This window comes from Bombina bombina, chromosome 3, assembly GCF_027579735.1.
Source record: "Bombina bombina isolate aBomBom1 chromosome 3, aBomBom1.pri, whole genome shotgun sequence".
NCBI lineage: Eukaryota > Metazoa > Chordata > Amphibia > Anura > Bombinatoridae > Bombina > Bombina bombina.
This window is the reverse complement of record NC_069501.1, coordinates 68,239,104-68,256,954: the sequence shown is the minus strand read 5'-3', so window position 1 is coordinate 68,256,954 and position 17,851 is coordinate 68,239,104. Positions and strand designations below refer to the sequence as shown.

Below are 17,851 nucleotides of genomic sequence, written 5' to 3'. Positions count from 1 at the left end.
ACGGTGGCTCAGTGCATGGAAGTAATCGGCTTAATGGTAGCAGCGATGGACATAGTGCCATTTGCGCGCCTGCATCTCAAACCGCTGCAATTATGCATGCTCAGTCAGTGGAATGGGGATTACACAGATTTGTCCCCTCTACTAAATCTGGATCAGAAAACCAGAGATTCTCTTCTCTGGTGGTTATCTCAGGTCCATCTGTCCAAAGGTATGATCTTTTGCAGGCCAGATTGGACCATTGTAACAACAGATGCCAGCCTTATAGGTTGGGGTGCAGTCTGGAACTCCCTGAAGGCTCAGGGTTCATGGACTCAGGAGGAGAATCTCCTCCCAATAAATATTCTGGAGTTAAGAGCAATATTCAGTGCTCTTCTAGCTTGGCCTCAGTTAGCAACACTGAGGTTCATCAGATTTCAGTCGGACAACATCACGACTGTGGCCTACATCAACCATCAAGGGGGAACCAGGAGTTCCCTAGCGATGTCAGAAGTCTCCAAGATAATTCGCTGGGCAGAGACTCACTCTTGCCACCTGTCAGCGATCCATTTCCCAGGTGTAGAGAACTGGGAGGCGGAGGTGTTTGCTCAAGTGTTTCTCCGTTGGGGCAAACCAGAACTGGATCTCATGGCGTCTCCTCATAACGCCAAGCTTCCTTGTTACGGATCCAGGTCCAGGGACCCAGAAGCGGCACTGATAGATGCTCTAGCAGCGCCTTGGTTCTTCAACCTGGCTTATGTGTTTCCACCGTTTCCTCTGCTCCCTCGTCTGATTGCCAAAATCAAACAGGAGAGAGCATCAGTGATATTGATAGCGCCTGCGTGGCCACGCAGGACCTGGTATGCAGACCTAGTGGACATGTCATCCTTTCCACCATGGACTCTGCCTCTGAGACAAGACCTTCTAATACAAGGTCCTTTCAATCATCCGAATCTACTTTCTCTGAGACTGACTGCATGGAGATTGAACGCTTGATCCTATCAAAGCGTGGCTTCTCCGAGTCAGTAATTGATACCTTAATACAGGCACGAAAGCCTGTCACCAGGAAAAATTACCACAAGATATGGCGTAAATATCTTCATTGGTGTGAATCCAAGAATTACTCATGGAGTAGAGTTAGGATTCCTAGGATATTGTCCTTTCTCCAAGAGGGTTTGGACAAAGGATTATCAGCTAGTTCCTTAAAGGAACAGATTTCTGCTCCGTCTATTCTTTTACACAAGCGTCTGGCAGAAGTTCCAGACGTTCAGGCATTTTGTCAGGCTTTAGTTAGAATTAAGCCTGTGTTTAAACCTGTTGCTCCTCCATGGAGCTTAAACCTGGTTCTTAAAGTTCTTCAAGGGGTTCCGTTTGAACCCCTTCATTCTATTTATCAAATTCTATCATGGAAAGTTCTGTTTCTGATGGCTATTTCCTCGGCTCGAAGAGTCTCTGAGTTATCTGCCTTACATTGTGATTCTCCTTATCTGATCTTTCATTCAGATAAAGTAGTTCTGCGTACAAAACCTGGGTTTTTACTTAAGGTGGTTTCTAACAAGAATATCAATCAAGAGATTGTTGTTCCATCATTATGTCCTAATCCTTCTTCAAAGAAGGAACGTCTTTTGCATAATCTAGACGTAGTCCGTGCCTTGAAGTTTTACTTACAGGCTACTAAAGATTTTCGTCAAACATCTAACCTGTTTGTTGTTTACTCTGGACAGAGGAGAGGTCAGAAGACCTCGGCAACCTCTTTCTTTTTGGCTTCGGAGTATAATCCGTTTAGCCTATGAGACTGCTGGACAGCAGCCACCTGAAAGGATTACAGCTCATTCTACTAGAGCTGTGGCTTCCACCTGGGCCTTTAAAAATGAGGCCTCTGTTGAACAGATTTGCAAGGCTGCGACTTGGTCTTCGCTTCATACCTTTTCCAAATTTTCCAAATTTGATACTTTTGCTTCTTCGGAGGCTGTTTTTGGGAGAAAGGTTCTACAGGCAGTGGTTGCTTCCGTTTAAGTTCCTGCCTTGTCCCTCCCATCATCCGTGTACTTTAGCTTTGGTATTGGTATCCCACAAGTAATGGATGATCCGTGGACTGGATACACTTAACAAGAGAAAACATAATTTATGCTTACCTGATAAATTTATTTCTCTTGTAGTGTATCCAGTCCACGGCCCGCCCTGTCTTTTTCAGGCAGGTCTAAATTTTAATTAAACTACAGTCACCACTGCACCCTATGGTTTCTCCTTTCTCGGCTTGTTTCGGTCGAATGACTGGATATGGCAGTGAGGGGAGGAGCTATATAGCAGCTCTGCTGTGGGTGATCCTCTTGCAACTTCCTGTTGGGAAGGAGAATATCCCACAAGTAATGGATGATCCGTGGACTGGATACACTACAAGAGAAATAAATTTATCAGGTAAGCATAAATTATGTTTTTCTCTACAGGATGTATTATGACCCTGAACTAACCTACGCAGTGATTGTTTTAGTTCTGGAGCTCATTTTATATCTGTCCCCAATTATCTACAGGAAGCCAGATAACCACAACATGCAGTTTTTTAAGTGTTATATCCACAGACGGCAAAACCGCACACATAATGCCAGTTTTACATATGCTTTTAAAACTTTTTTTTTTTTATGTAGATATTATGCAAAGCACAAGCAGCATTTAATTCTCTTTATATTCTATGCAGATAAATAAAAATGTCATGTCCTGTAAAGATTAAAAAGCAGTCCCCCTCCCGCCCTTTTTGGTCTCTGCATTGTAGTCCTAGAAAATGTCTCAAATGTTGTCACAAGTTTTTAGCTGAATTCTAAACCTGCAATCAGTTTTTATTTTTCCTAGGTATGGTGCTCTTAACGCCTTGTACTGCACATCTGACATCCATGGCGTTATGATTAAAACCAACAAATGAAGTATAGGGACCTTCCTCTGGTTTTTGCTAAACTACGTCATTTCTACTGTATTTTCAAAGGAGATTCTCATATGCTGCTATGTCCATGGCAGAGGAGGATACTTAAAATACCATACTTTGTACCAAGAAACCAGTCATTTCGTCTTTTTCTTTGAGATCTCAAATTCTAAAACATAATAAATCAGCAACCAAGCTGAAACGCAAATCATTTTAAGACACATTTTCTTATGCGGGAATAGCTAATAAATGTATGTACCAAGATACACTGAAATAGACATTGATTGCAGATCATCTTTGTTGTCTGACTATTATGTTGTATAGACATCTACATATCCCAGGCATTCATGAACATCTTTGTTCTCATTCCTGTCCTTTATTTAGAGCAATATGTTTTGTAAGCAAACTCAGAGGCTTTCTACAGAGAAATAAGAGAAAAAGTCATTTATATCTAAATAATGCTTATTTCCTTACCAAGCTCCACCACATCCATGATGTCTAAGGACAAGTGTCTACATTCCTCTATACATCATACTGGCCAGGATAAAAGCAAAAGAAAATGGAGGTTATTTTCTTACAACTAAACTAGCAAGATCTTCCACGTATTGTTTTATTGACCATGTTTTAAGTTCTAGGGAATAAAACCATTCAGAATAGTTTGTATGGGTATAGGAGGCTAGAGATCACTGTATCCTTCAAATAAATGTTACTTTTCACAAAACTAAATAGCATTCCAAATAAGGGAGATCTTCTATAATGAATATAAACAAACAGTGGTAATTTAGCCTTATTCAGCACATTAACCTTCTTTTCCCTAAAATACATCTGAGAATGCACGGTTTATAGATGACACAGAGCCCTTCAATCCAAATACTCACCAAGCAATCCTCCCCTTTTTGTTTACAGTTTAAAAAATATATTTACATCTATTCTGAAAAGGTGGGATTTTTTTCACCACTGTAAAGAAAAGAAAAATTTGGGCTTGTATGTCAACCACCAGAACCCCAAAAACAAGACCTCCCTTCCCAAATTATATCCCATTCATATGCTCTCCAAACATGTGCAGTTCACAATTTAAATTTGTGCCTTGGCTGAAGTAAACTTTGGTCACACATTTCTGCGGTCAATATGGCCACTTGTTAAATGTGTGTATTTGTTTAGTTGTATCATTATCTTAATAGAAGTATTGCTCTGGTATCTTGACTTTTATAGGGAACAAAGCTATTTAAAGCTATAATGTGCTTCCGTTCTTTCTGTTATGTCTAAAATTTGCTAAATTTCCCCCTTGTTGTTTTGTCTCTGAGCAGAGCAGTGCAATGCAACGCAAATAAATGCAGCACAGTACTAGCAGGGATTTTAATCATTCAATATAAGTGTTCTAATCAGTCCTAGGAGGTGGGAATCATTTATTAAATTCTTTTAGTTTTTTTTATTTATTTCTCAAACAAAGGTAACTTTTCTGAGATTTCAAATAGATTCTGTCTACATGAGATTAATTTTAGCATCCTTGTCTCTGTTAAAGACAACGTCTGCCTGTCTGAATCTTCAGGCTCAGCCTTTTCCCTGCAGTAGCTTCCTGTATGGAAGTAATAGGTTTTATGGTAACAGCATCAGATGCAGTGCCTTATGCCCGGCTGCATAGGAGGCCCCTTTAGCTTTGTATGCCAAATCAGTGGAACAGTGATCTATCCCACTTATCACAAATAATCCTCTAGCAATGCAGCCCCTCTCATTAGGGGTTTGTTCCCCAGCGCATTTCTCAGGGATCAAGATTTGCTCGTTCTCTGTGGACTGTTATTTCGACAGATATGTCTGTCCAGTATGGGGTTCTTGCTTTGCTCGGGGAGTATGGGCATCTTGGCAGGTGAAGTTGCCCATTTATATTTTGCAACTTCAAGCAATTTATAGGTCTCTTCTATTTTGACCCTAGTTGAGGATAGAATCCTTCCTTCGGTTACAGTCAGAAAATGTCACAGCTGTGGCATATCAATCACCAGGGGGAACCAGAAGTTCCCTGGCAATGAAAGAAGTTAACAAAATTCTGAATTTGGCAGAGATCCATCATTATCATATACATAGATTTGCAGTTCATGTTCCAGGAGTAGACAATTGGGAAGCAGCTTTTCTCAGAAGTCAGACTATCCATTCAGGGGAATGGTCTCTTCGTCCAGAAGTATTCAGTCAGATTGTGAATTTTTGGGGCTCTGAGGTTTGGAAATATTTGCCGCCTCCTAGTGACAGGAAAGGTAATTCCCAGGAGTAATGGATTGTGGACTCTTATAACCATGACACAAAGCACAAATTGGTTGTATAATTTGACAAACTTATTTTAAGGATATGAGCAATAAATATTGAAAAAGTTTAATATTTGCTACGTTTAGCTTATTTTTGGCTAACAATTTAGCCTGTGGTCAGGTAAAATCACCCTGTGGTGTGAATTATGAAGTATTGATCTACTCGTTGTTGCTAGAGGTTCTGTAACTGTTCTGAGATACTGTATCTATTTTCTTGCATTTAGCATTGTTTTGTGCTAAATCTTAAATAACTCCGTGCCTGAACACATTGTTATCTATATGGCCCACGTGTACATTCTGTCTTTGTGCTGAAAAGATCTTTAAAAAGCATGTGATAAGAGGCGGCCCTCAAAGGCTTAGAAATTGGCATATGAGCCTACCTATGTTTAATTTATCTAAGCATACCAAGAGAAAAAAGCAAATTTGATGATAAAAGTAAATTGGAAAGTTGATTAAAATTAAGTAATTTATCTGAATAATGAAAGTTTAATTTATACTAGACTGTCCCTTTAAGGACACAGCTTCAGTTTGCTCAATTGTTTTATAATGGAATAATTCCGTCATTGGCCCTTAAGGGGATAGACACATCGTACAACTTCTTCTGTTTTGGGCACTTTTTTAAAAAACTTTTAAAAATGGGATACTGTCTCTATAAATTTACTAGTTACAGCAGTGCAACTGCTAACAAAATCAATAAACCTAATTAAGCAATTTCACATACATTTTATACAGCTGGTATAACAAGTAATTATTTACACTTTAAGGGAAAAACAATTTTACAGTACACTGTACCTTTATTAAATATGGCACAGTATAGTAAAATAAGCATTATTGAAGGTTTTAATCTGTGTTTAAAATGACTGTACACCTTTGCTGTAACCACACACGGGATTAACTATTTGTGTACCTTTAATACTGTGCTCCTATATATAATTTATTTTATCCTTACGCTCCTACTCTGCCCCCCTGGAAGAGCAATCCAAAGATATTTTGCTTGCTAGGGAGGAAAGCATAGTTCTGGCAAGACCTCACCTTGAGTATGGGGTGCAGTTCTAAGGAACGATCTCCAAAAAATTCACTGCAGACTTAGAACAAGCTCCCCAGTAAGGGGAATGGAGAATTTAAGCCAGAGGTTTGCCAAACTGGGTCCATTTTCTCTAGAGAAAAGGTGCTTGAGAGGTGACCCGATTACTTATTTATAAATATATTCAAGGTTCATGTACAGAGATGGCAGAAAAGGAGATTTAATCTTCTGCAACAGAAACGTTTTTTCACTGTAAGAGCAATCAAATTGTGGAACTCATTGCCTAAGGTGGTAGTAAATGTCAATATCTTGGATACATTTACAAATGGTTTAGATACTTTTCTGGCTAGAAACAGAATCCAGGGATATGATTTCTTGTGTTAAATGGGTCACCTTGTTTAATGGGATTAATTTAAACTCAACTGGAGCTTTTTTGTAATTTAAGATTTTTATAGGTTGAACTCTATGGTCTTCTGTCTTTTTTAACCTCCATCTACTATGTAACTATACTATGCAACTATACTATGCAAGGATGTTTTGGTGTTGTCCTGTTCAGCTATGCACACCATTCACAGTAACATACCTGCCTTAACTGTCTGTCCCCCCTATTACATGGTGGTCTTGTGGACTTCAATCCTTTGTATAGATTCCCACATGTGATGTCTCGTGGACTCTCACCATCATGAATTAAATTAATTTATCAGTATGATTTGTTTTTCTACCAGGACATGGTAGAAAGAAATGAGGGAGCTTTAACTGCATTTTGAAGGATATTTCAGCATATTTAGAATGATGCAAACATGTATGTGATTAGAAATACACTGCACAGGCAGAAAGTACATATCGCTGTAACCTTTCTTAAATCCTCCCAATTTATTCTAGATACTGTATTTGTGACAAGGTCCTGGGAATTGGGTTTCCTGGGGTACCAAACCTATCAAGAGTGGGATGTATGTGAATTCAGTGTTCCTTTTGTCCATATAAATGCTTACAGTTGTATTCTCTTTCCCTCCTCAGAAACCAGTAATATACGTTCAGCTGGATCACCCTGGAAACCCGAGCACCCAGATAAATAAATCCGAATCAGTTGTATATGCACACCTACGGCAGTGTAATAATGAAGGGGTAATTTGTATAATTGTATAACATGTTAGTCTCATTAAGGCAGTGCTGGGCAAATAGTGCGCCCCATTCTTTCCTCCAGAGCTGGACTGAATGCGCTTTTTGTACCAGAGAGTACATCCTTTGTTAGCCCGAAAACTTGTGTATTTTCTCTCCTCTCCTTTGTTATATTTAAAGGGGAATGAAACTCAATTCTTTGTTTCATGATTCAGATAGCGAATGTCATTTGAAACAACTTTACATTTTACTTCTATTATCTAATTTATCTTGGAATCTTTAAAAAAAATATGTAGGTAGGCTCATGAGCTGCTGATTAGTGGCTGCACTTATATGCATAATGTTATTGGCTTACCTAAAACATTCAGCTAGCTCCCAGTAGTTCATGCCTAGTTCTTCAACAAAGGGTACAAAAAAATAAAGTAAATTAGATAATGCAAGTAAATTGGAAAGTGGTTTATTTATCTGAATCCTGAAAGAGAAACAATTTGGGTTTCATGTCTCCCACACACTAAGATTTTTTTATTTTTTTTAACTTGTTTATGCTTTGCATCTAATATACATTTTTTAAATGGATGCATGTCGCCTCTGTATCAATTTTTTGACTAATCACTTTTCCCAGTCTGCCACAGCGGCAGTACAGGGAATGTGCCATGATTGGTTGTCACTTTAAAAGTATTATCCCTTTTGAGAACGGAGCCACATAACCAGTTGTTTTAAATGATACTATTTGACCATCACTGCATTAAGGTGCTAACATTTATAATTATAGGTAAATATTTTCTATGCATTAAGTTCCTCATATACTTATACAGCTAAGTTGGGTGCTGTTGGGTACTCGGTGGTTGGGTCTTAACTTATAGTACCTTAATATTTAAGATATTACTTATCTTGACTGCAGCGTATAACTTCACTTATAAAAACTTTACAATACATTAGCATAATACTAGTTACAGGAAGAGCTTACAGTGAATATACAAAGTAATAGGATAGGAAGCATAAAACCATCCAGTAGTGTAATGGTTTGTGTGTGATCCTATTATATCAATGAGAATTTGCTGTTTAGACTTGTTAACTCATACTTATGTCAACAATGTAACTGAAAATTCACGCAGGTGGGTTTCAACATGATTGTTATATCTTTATCTTGATTATGTACCATATTCAGTAGGATCCATGTTCTCAATTGTAATGGACTGTTAATAGAAATAGATGGTATGGCACCATAATATCTCAATACTGATTAGTGTTTGTGCTTTGTTACAGAAAAAAACCTCAAATTCCCTATTTCTTTCATAAATGTGGTGAGAGTCCATGATCAATTACGCCTGAGAATTATACTTCTGACCACTAGGAGGAGGCAGATCCCAAAACTCAAAGAACCCTTAAAACCCCTCCCACCTTGCTGGAAACTAGTCTCCTCTTTGCCTTTGCAGGATGAAGGTGAAGAAGGAAGGTGCTCTAGATCAGTGCTTTCCAAACTGTGTGTCGTGACACGTTAGTGTGTCAGCGGCAGTGTGTAGGTGTGTCCCTGCTTCAGCACTAATTTCTTTTAACTTTATTTATTTTTCATTTTTTTTCCGACTGCCTGCTACGCATATCACATGGTTGACACGTGATTGATACCTAGTGGGTCACAGATCATCTTAACCTATTGGCGCATCTCAATGGGAACTGAAACTATTCCCTTTGGCGGCACATTGGCTCCTGACTACACGTAGTCTCCTCAATCGGCTCATGACTGCATGTGTAGTCAGTGAGTGGGACAGCAGTGTGTTTGCAGCGCAGTCACTAGTCAGTTGGACTCGCAGAGCTCTGAGGGCAGCAGCTTAAACGCTGAGCAGAAGTCAAAGTGATTTGTTTTTTTTTTGCAGCTAGCTCCCAGTAGTGCATTGCTGCTTCTGCTCTTGATATATGCATAGGAAGTGGTTAAAAATGCTGGATGATGAAATGCAAGTGTCTTTATCTTATATTCCACCAAATATTCAGAAACGGTGTTCATCCCATCAACCTCATACATCCCATTAAAATAGTAAGTTTTTAAATTCTTGCACATACATACTGTTACTTGTAAATATATTTCGTTATTATATCATTTATGTATGTGTCCGTATCTCTTAAAATAAGTTAGTTTAACCTCCTGTTTGCTAGTACAACTGAACTACTGTGTCGCGAAATGATGTAGGTCTAAAGTGTTGCCAACATGAAAAGTTTGGAAAGCTCTGCTCTAGATGGTTGTGAGAAGGGTGCTCAGACCGATTTTTATTTTTGGCCCAATTTTCCCTCAGAGCTACTGCTTGGACTCACTTGTCATTATACACTCATGAGTAGTAGTTAATACCTTGAATACCCACCAAGCAGAGGTTGTAAGGTGTCTTGGCATTGCCAGGGTTAAGGACTTGCAAGAAGGGGCTAGGTGGTCATATTTTACAAGGTTTGTTTGTGACAAGACAAAAGAAGATTCAGGGATATCATTAAGTTCTGATATACTGTTGCTGTACATTCAACTGGGGCAACATGAGAAAACATCTGAAAAGTTCCCACAAACCTATTGGAAGCTTAGAGATATATGTAGGTATTGTTTTAGTTTCTCATTTTATTTTAAAGAATTGTATCTTTGCATTTAGTATTCTTTTGTATGTCTTCCGTTTCTTTCATGTAATTAGCAAGAGTCCATGAGCTAGTGACGTATGGGATATACATTCCTACCAGGAGGGGCAAAGTTTCCCAAACCTCAAAATGCCTACAAATACACCCCTCACCACACCCACAAATCAGTTTTACAAACTTTGCCTCCTATGGAGGTGGTGAAGTAAGTTTGTGCTAGATTCTACGTTGATATGCGCTCCGCAGCAGGTTGGAGCCCGGTTTTCTTCTCAGCGTGCAGTGAATGTCAGAGGGATGTGAGGAGAGTATTGCCTATTTGAATTCAATGATCTCCTTCTACGGGGTCTATTTCATAGGTTCTATGTTATCGGTCGTAGAGATTCATCTCTTACCTCCCTTTTCAGATCGACGATATACTCCTATATATATATATATATATATATATATATATATATATATATATATATATATATATATATATATATATATATATATATATACATACCATTACCTCTGCTGATTTTCGTTTCAGTACTGGTTTGGCTTTCTACAACATGTAGATGAGTGTCCTGGGGTAAGTAAGTCTTATTTTCTTTGACACTCTAAGCTATGGTTGGGCACTTTTTTTATAAAGTTCTAAATATATGTATTCAAACATTTATTTGCCTTGACTCAGGATGTTCAACATTCCTTATTTTCAGACAGTCAGTTTCATATTTGGGATAATGCATTTGAATTAAACAATTTTTTTTTTCTTCTTACCTTAAAATTTGACTTTTCCCTGTGTGCTGTTAGGCTCGCGGGGGCTGAAAATGCTTCATTTTATTGCGTAATTCTTGGCGCGGACTTTTTTGGCGCAAAATTTTTTTTCTGTTTCCGGCGTCATACGTGTCGCCAGAAGTTGCGTCATTTTTGACGTTCTTTTGCGCCAAAAATGTCGGCGTTCCGGATGTGGCGTCATTTTTGGCGCCAAATAATGTGGGCGTCTTATTTGGCGCTAAAAAAATATGGGCGTCACTTTTGTCTCCACATTATTTAAGTCTCATTTTTTATTGCTTCTGGTTGCTAGAAGCTTGTTCACTGGCATTTTTTCCCATTCCTGAAACTGTCATTTAAGGAATTTGATCAATTTTGCTTTATATGTTGTTTTTTCTATTACATATTGCAAGATGTCCCATGTTGAAGCTGAGTCAGAAGATACTTCAGGAAAATCGCTGCCTGGTGCTGGAGCTACCAAAGCTAAGTGTATCTGCTGTAAACTTTTGGTAGCTGTTCCTCCAGCTGTTGTTTGTATTGAATGTCATGACAAACTTGTTAATGCAGATAATATTTCCTTTAGTAAAGTTACATTACCTGTTGCTGTTCCATCAACATCTAATACTCAGTGTGTTCCTGATAACATAAGAGATTTTGTTTCTAAATCCATTAAGAAGGCTATGTCTGTTATTCCTCCTTCTAGTAAACGTAAAAAGTCTTTTAAAACTTCTCATTTTTCAGATGAATTTTTAAATGAACATCATCCTGATTCTGATAATGGTTCTTCTGGTTCAGAGGATTCTGTCTCAGAGGTTGATGCTGATAAATCTTCATTTCTCCAACATAGGTGTGTCCGGTCCACGGCGTCATCCTTACTTGTGGGATATTCTCTTCCCCAACAGGAAATGGCAAAGAGCCCAGCAAATCTGGTCACATGATCCCTCCTAGGCTCCGCCTTCCCCAGTCATTCTCTTTGCCGTTGTACAGGCAACATCTCCACGGAGATGGCTTAGAGTTTTTTAGTGTTTAACTGTAGTTTTTATTATTCAATCAAGAGTTTGTTATTTTAAAATATTGCTGGTATGTACTATTTACTCTGAAACAGAAAAGAGATGAAGATTTCTGTTTGTAAGAGGAAAATGATTTTAGCAACCGTTACTAAAATCGATGGCTGTTTCCACACAGGACTGTTGAGAGGAATTAACTTCAGTTGGGGGAACAGTGAGCAGACTTTTGCTGCTTGAGGTATGACACATTCTAACAAGACGATGTAATGCTGGAAGCTGTCATTTTCCCTATGGGATCCGGTAAGCCATTTTTATTACAGAAAGAAAAAAGGGCTTCACAAGGGCTTTTTAAGACTGTAGACATTTTCTGGGCTAAATCGATTTATATATAAACATATTTTATACTCCATAGCCTTGAGGAATTATTTTAATCTTGGGAATTTTGTAAAATAACTGGCAGGCACTGTATTGGACACCTTATTCTCTAGGGGCTTTCCCTAATCATAGGCAGAGTCTCATTTTCGCACCTGTATTGCGCACTTGTTTTCGAGAAGCATGACATGCAGATGCATGTGTGAGGAGCTCTGATACATAGAAAAGACTTTCTGAAGGCGTCATTTGGTATCGTATTCCCCTTTGGGCTTGGTTGGGTCTCAGCAAAGCAGATACCAGGGACTGTAAAGGGGTTAAATATAAAAACGGCTCCGGTTCCGTTATTTTAATGGTTAAAGCTTCCAAATTTGGTGTGCAATACTTTTAAGGCTTTAAGACACTGTGGTGAAATTTTGGTGAATTTTGAACAATTCCTTCATACTTTTTCGCAATTGCAGTAATAAAGTGTGTTCAGTTTAAAATTTAAAGTGACAGTAACGGTTTATTTTAAAACGTTTTTTGTACTTTGTTATCAAGTTTTTGCCTGTTTAACATGTCTGAACTACCAGATAGACTGTGTTCTGAATGTGGGGAAGCCAAGGTTCCTTCTCATTTAAATAGATGTGATTTATGTGACACAAAATTTAGAGAAAATGATGCCCAAGATGATTCCTCAAGTGAGGGGAGTAAGCATGGTACTGCATCATCCCCTCCTTCGTCTACACCAGTCTTGCCCACACAGGAGGCCCCTAGTACATCTAGCGCGCCAATACTCCTAACTATGCAACAATTAACGGCTGTAATGGATAATTCTATCAAAAACATTTTAGCCAAAATGCCCACTTATCAGCGAAAGCGCGACTGCTCTGTTTTAGAAAATACTGAAGAGCATGAGGACGCTGATGATATTGGTTCTCAAGGGCCCCTACACCAGTCTGAGGGGGCCAGGGAGGTTTTGTCTGAGGGAGAAATTTCAGATTCAGGGAAAATTTCTCAACAAGCTGAACCTGATGTGATTACATTTAAATTTAAATTGGAACATCTCCGCGCTCTGCTTAAGGAGGTGTTATCCACTCTGGATGATTGTGAGAATTTGGTCATTCCAGAGAAACTATGTAAAATGGACAAGTTCCTAGAGGTCCCGGGGCCCCCCGAAGCTTTTCCTATACCCAAGCGGGTGGCGGACATTGTAAATAAAGAATGGGAAAGGCCCGGTATACCTTTCGTCCCTCCCCCCATATTTAAAAAATTGTTTCCTATGGTCGACCCCAGAAAGGACTTATGGCAGACAGTCCCCAAGGTCGAGGGGGCGGTTTCTACTCTAAACAAACGCACCACTATACCCATAGAAGATAGTTGTGCTTTCAAAGATCCTATGGATAAAAAATTAGGTTTGCTTAAAAAGATGTTTGTTCAGCAAGGTTACCTTCTACAACCAATTTCATGCATTGTTCCTGTCACTACAGCCGCGTGTTTCTGGTTCGATGAGCTAGAAAAGGCGCTCAATAATAATTCTTCTTCTTATGAGGAGATTATGGACAGAATTCATGCTCTCAAATTGGCTAATTCTTTCACCCTAGACGCCACTTTGCAATTGGCTAGGTTAGCGGCGAAAAATTCTGGTTTTGCTATTGTGGCGCGCAGAGCGCTTTGGTTAAAATCTTGGTCAGCGGATGCGTCTTCCAAGAACAAATTGCTTAACATTCCTTTCAAGGGGAAAACGCTGTTTGGCCCTGACTTGAAAGAGATTATCTCTGATATCACTGGGGGCAAGGGCCACGCCCTTCCTCAGGATAGGTCTTTCAAGGCCAAAAATAAACCTAATTTTCGTCCCTTTCGCAGAAACGGACCAGCCCCAGGTGCTACGTCCTCTAAGCAAGAGGGTAATACTTCTCAAGCCAAGCCAGCCTGGAGACCAATGCAAGGCTGGAACAAAGGAAAGCAGGCCAAGAAACCTGCCACTGCTACCAAGACAGCATGAGATGTTGGCCCCCGATCCGGGACCGGATCTGGTGGGGGGCAGACTCTCTCTCTTCGCTCAGGCTTGGGCAAGAGATGTTCTGGATCCTTGGGCGCTAGAAATAGTCTCCCAAGGTTATCTTCTGGAATTCAAGGGGCTTCCCCCAAGGGGGAGGTTCCACAGGTCTCAATTGTCTTCAGACCACATAAAAAAACAGGCATTCTTACATTGTGTAGAAGACCTGTTAAAAATGGGAGTGATTCATCCTGTTCCATTAGGAGAACAAGGGATGGGGTTCTACTCCAATCTGTTCGTAGTTCCCAAAAAAGAGGGAACATTCAGACCAATCTTAGATCTCAAGATCCTAAACAAGTTTCTCAAGGTTCCATCGTTCAAAATGGAAACCATTCGAACAATTCTTCATGACCACGGTGGATTTAAAGGATGCGTATCTACATATTCCTATCCACAAGGAACATCATCGGTTCCTAAGGTTCGCATTCCTGGACAAGCATTACCAGTTTGTGGCACTTCCGTTCGGATTAGCCACTGCTCCAAGGATTTTCACAAAGGTACTAGGGTCCCTTCTAGCGGTGCTAAGACCAAGGGGCATTGCAGTAGTACCTTACTTGGACGACATTCTGATTCAAGCGTCGTCCCTTCCTCAAGCAAAGGCTCACACGGACATTGTCCTGGCCTTTCTCAGATCTCACGGATGGAAAGTGAACGTAGAAAAGAGTTCTCTATCTCCGTCAACAAGGGTTCCCTTCTTGGGAACAATAATAGACTCCTTAGAAATGAGGATTTTTCTGACAGAGGCCAGAAAATCAAAACTTCTGAACTCTTGTCAAATACTTCATTCTGTTCCTCTTCCTTCCATAGCGCAGTGCATGGAAGTAATAGGTTTGATGGTAGCGGCAATGGACATAGTTCCTTTTGCGCGCATTCATCTAAGACCATTACAACTGTGCATGCTCAGTCAGTGGAATGGGGACTATACAGACTTGTCTCCGACGATACAAGTAAATCAGAGGACCAGAGATTCACTCCGTTGGTGGCTGTCCCTGGACAACCTGTCACAGGGGATGAGCTTCCGCAGACCAGAGTGGGTCATTGTCACGACCGACGCCAGTCTGGTGGGCTGGGGCGCGGTCTGGGGACCCCTGAAAGCTCAGGGTCTTTGGTCTCGGGAAGAATCTCTTCTACCGATAAATATTCTGGAACTGAGAGCGATACTCAATGCTCTCAAGGCTTGGCCTCAGCTAGCAAAGGCCAAGTTCATACGGTTTCAATCAGACAACATGACGACTGTTGCGTACATCAACCATCAACCATCAGGGGGGAACAAGGAGTTCCCTGGCGATGGAAGAAGTGACCAAAATCATTCAATGGGCGGAGACTCACTCCTGCCACTTGTCTGCAATCCACATCCCAGGAGTGGAAAATTGGGAAGCGGATTTTCTGAGTCGTCAGACATTTCATCCGGGGGAGTGGGAACTCCATCCGGAAATCTTTGCCCAAATTACTCAATTGTGGGGCATTCCAGACATGGATCTGATGGCCTCTCGTCAGAACTTCAAGGTTCCTTGCTACGGGTCCAGATCCAGGGATCCCAAGGCGACTCTAGTAGATGCACTAGTAGCACCTTGGACCTTCAAACTAGCTTATGTATTCCCGCCGTTTCCTCTCATCCCCAGGCTGGTAGCCAGGATCAATCAGGAGAGGGCATCGGTGATCTTGATAGCTCCTGCGTGGCCACGCAGGACTTGGTATGCAGACCTGGTGAATATGTCATCGGCTCCACCATGGAAGCTACCTTTAAGACGAGACCTTCTTGTTCAAGGTCCGTTCGAACATCCGAATCTGGTCTCACTCCAACTGACTGCTTGGAGATTGAACGCTTGATCTTATCAAAGCGAGGGTTCTCAGATTCTGTCATTGATACTCTTGTTCAGGCCAGAAAGCCTGTAACTAGAAAAATTTACCACAAAATATGGAAAAAATATATCTGTTGGTGTGAATCTAAAGGATTCCCTTGGGACAAGGTAAAAATTCCTAAGATTCTATCCTTTCTTCAAGAAGGTTTGGAGAAAGGATTATCTGCAAGTTCCTTGAAGGGACAGATTTCTGCCTTGTCTGTGTTACTTCACAAAAAGCTGGCAGCTGTGCCAGATGTTCAAGCCTTTGTTCAGGCTCTGGTTAGAATCAAGCCTGTTTACAAACCTTTGACTCCTCCTTGGAGTCTCAATTTAGTTCTTTCAGTTCTTCAGGGGGTTCCGTTTGAACCCTTACATTCCGTTGATATTAAGTTATTATCTTGGAAAGTTTTGTTTTTGGTTGCAATTTCTTCTGCTAGAAGAGTTTCAGAATTATCTGCTCTGCAGTGTTCTCCTCCTTATCTGGTGTTCCATGCAGATAAGGTGGTTTTACGTACTAAACCTGGTTTTCTTCCGAAAGTTGTTTCTAACAAAAACATTAACCAGGAGATAGTCGTGCCTTCTTTGTGTCCGAATCCAGTTTCAAAGAAGGAACGTTTGTTGCACAATTTGGATGTTGTTCGCGCTCTAAAATTCTATTTAGATGCTACAAAGGATTTTAGACAAACATCTTCCTTGTTTGTTGTTTATTCTGGTAAAAGGAGAGGTCAAAAAGCAACTTCTACCTCTCTCTCTTTTTGGATTAAAAGCATCATCAGATTGGCTTATGAGACTGCCGGACGGCAGCCTCCTGAAAGAATCACAGCTCATTCCACTAGGGCTGTGGCTTCCACATGGGCCTTCAAGAACGAGGCTTCTGTTGATCAGATATGTAAGGCAGCGACTTGGTCTTCACTGCACACTTTTACTAAATTTTACAAGTTTGATACTTTTGCTTCTTCTGAGGCTATTTTTGGGAGAAAGGTTTTGCAAGCCGTGGTGCCTTCCATTTAGGTGACCTGATTTGCTCCCTCCCTTCATCCGTGTCCTAAAGCTTTGGTATTGGTTCCCACAAGTAAGGATGACACCGTGGACCGGACACACCTATGTTGGAGAAAACAGAATTTATGTTTACCTGATAAATTACTTTCTCCAACGGTGTGTCCGGTCCACGGCCCGCCCTGGTTTTTTAATCAGGTCTGATAATTTATTTTCTTTAACTACAGTCACCACGGTATCATATGGTTTCTCCTATGCAAATATTCCTCCTTTACGTCGGTCGAATGACTGGGGAAGGCGGAGCCTAGGAGGGATCATGTGACCAGCTTTGCTGGGCTCTTTGCCATTTCCTGTTGGGGAAGAGAATATCCCACAAGTAAGGATGACGCCGTGGACCGGGCACACCGTTGGAGAAAGTAATTTATCAGGTAAACATAAATTCTGTTATTTATTTAAAATGGAATTTATTCGTTCTTTACTTAAAGAAGTCCTAATTGCATTATAAATTGAGGATTCTGGTCCTCTTGATACTAAATCTAAACGTTTAGATAAGGTTTTTAAATCTCCTGTAGTTATTCCAGAAGTTTTTCCTGTTCCTGGTGCTATTTCTGAAGTAATTTCCAGGGAATGGAATAATTTGGGTAATTCATTTACTCCTTCTAAACGTTTTAAGCAATTATATCCTGTGCCATCTGACAGATTAGAATTTTGGGACAAAATCCCTAAGGTTGATGGGGCTGTCTCTACTCTTGCTAAGCGTACTACCATTCCTACAGGAGATGGTACTTCCTTTAAGGATCCTTTAGATAGGAAAATTGAATCCTTTCTAAGAAAAGCTTACTTGTGTTCAGGTAATCTTCTTAGACCTTCTATATCTTTGGCGGATGTTGCTGCAGCTTCAACTTTT

The 17,851-nt window shown here is 40.2% G+C and overlaps 1 protein-coding gene across 2 annotated transcripts in view; it reads left to right on the top strand.

Moving 5' to 3' along the window:
• MPZL1 (myelin protein zero like 1) overlaps positions 1-17,851 on the top strand; it is a 127,699-nt gene that overhangs the window by 84,418 nt on the left and 25,430 nt on the right. The window contains exon 6 of one of the 2 annotated variants that reach the window (XM_053705853.1): positions 7,226-7,333. The exons of the other annotated variant lie outside the window; for it this stretch is intronic. Coding sequence (XP_053561828.1) covers positions 7,226-7,333 — 108 coding nt within the window. The remainder of the gene's footprint in view (positions 1-7,225; positions 7,334-17,851) is intronic. 2 annotated transcript variants of the gene reach the window in all.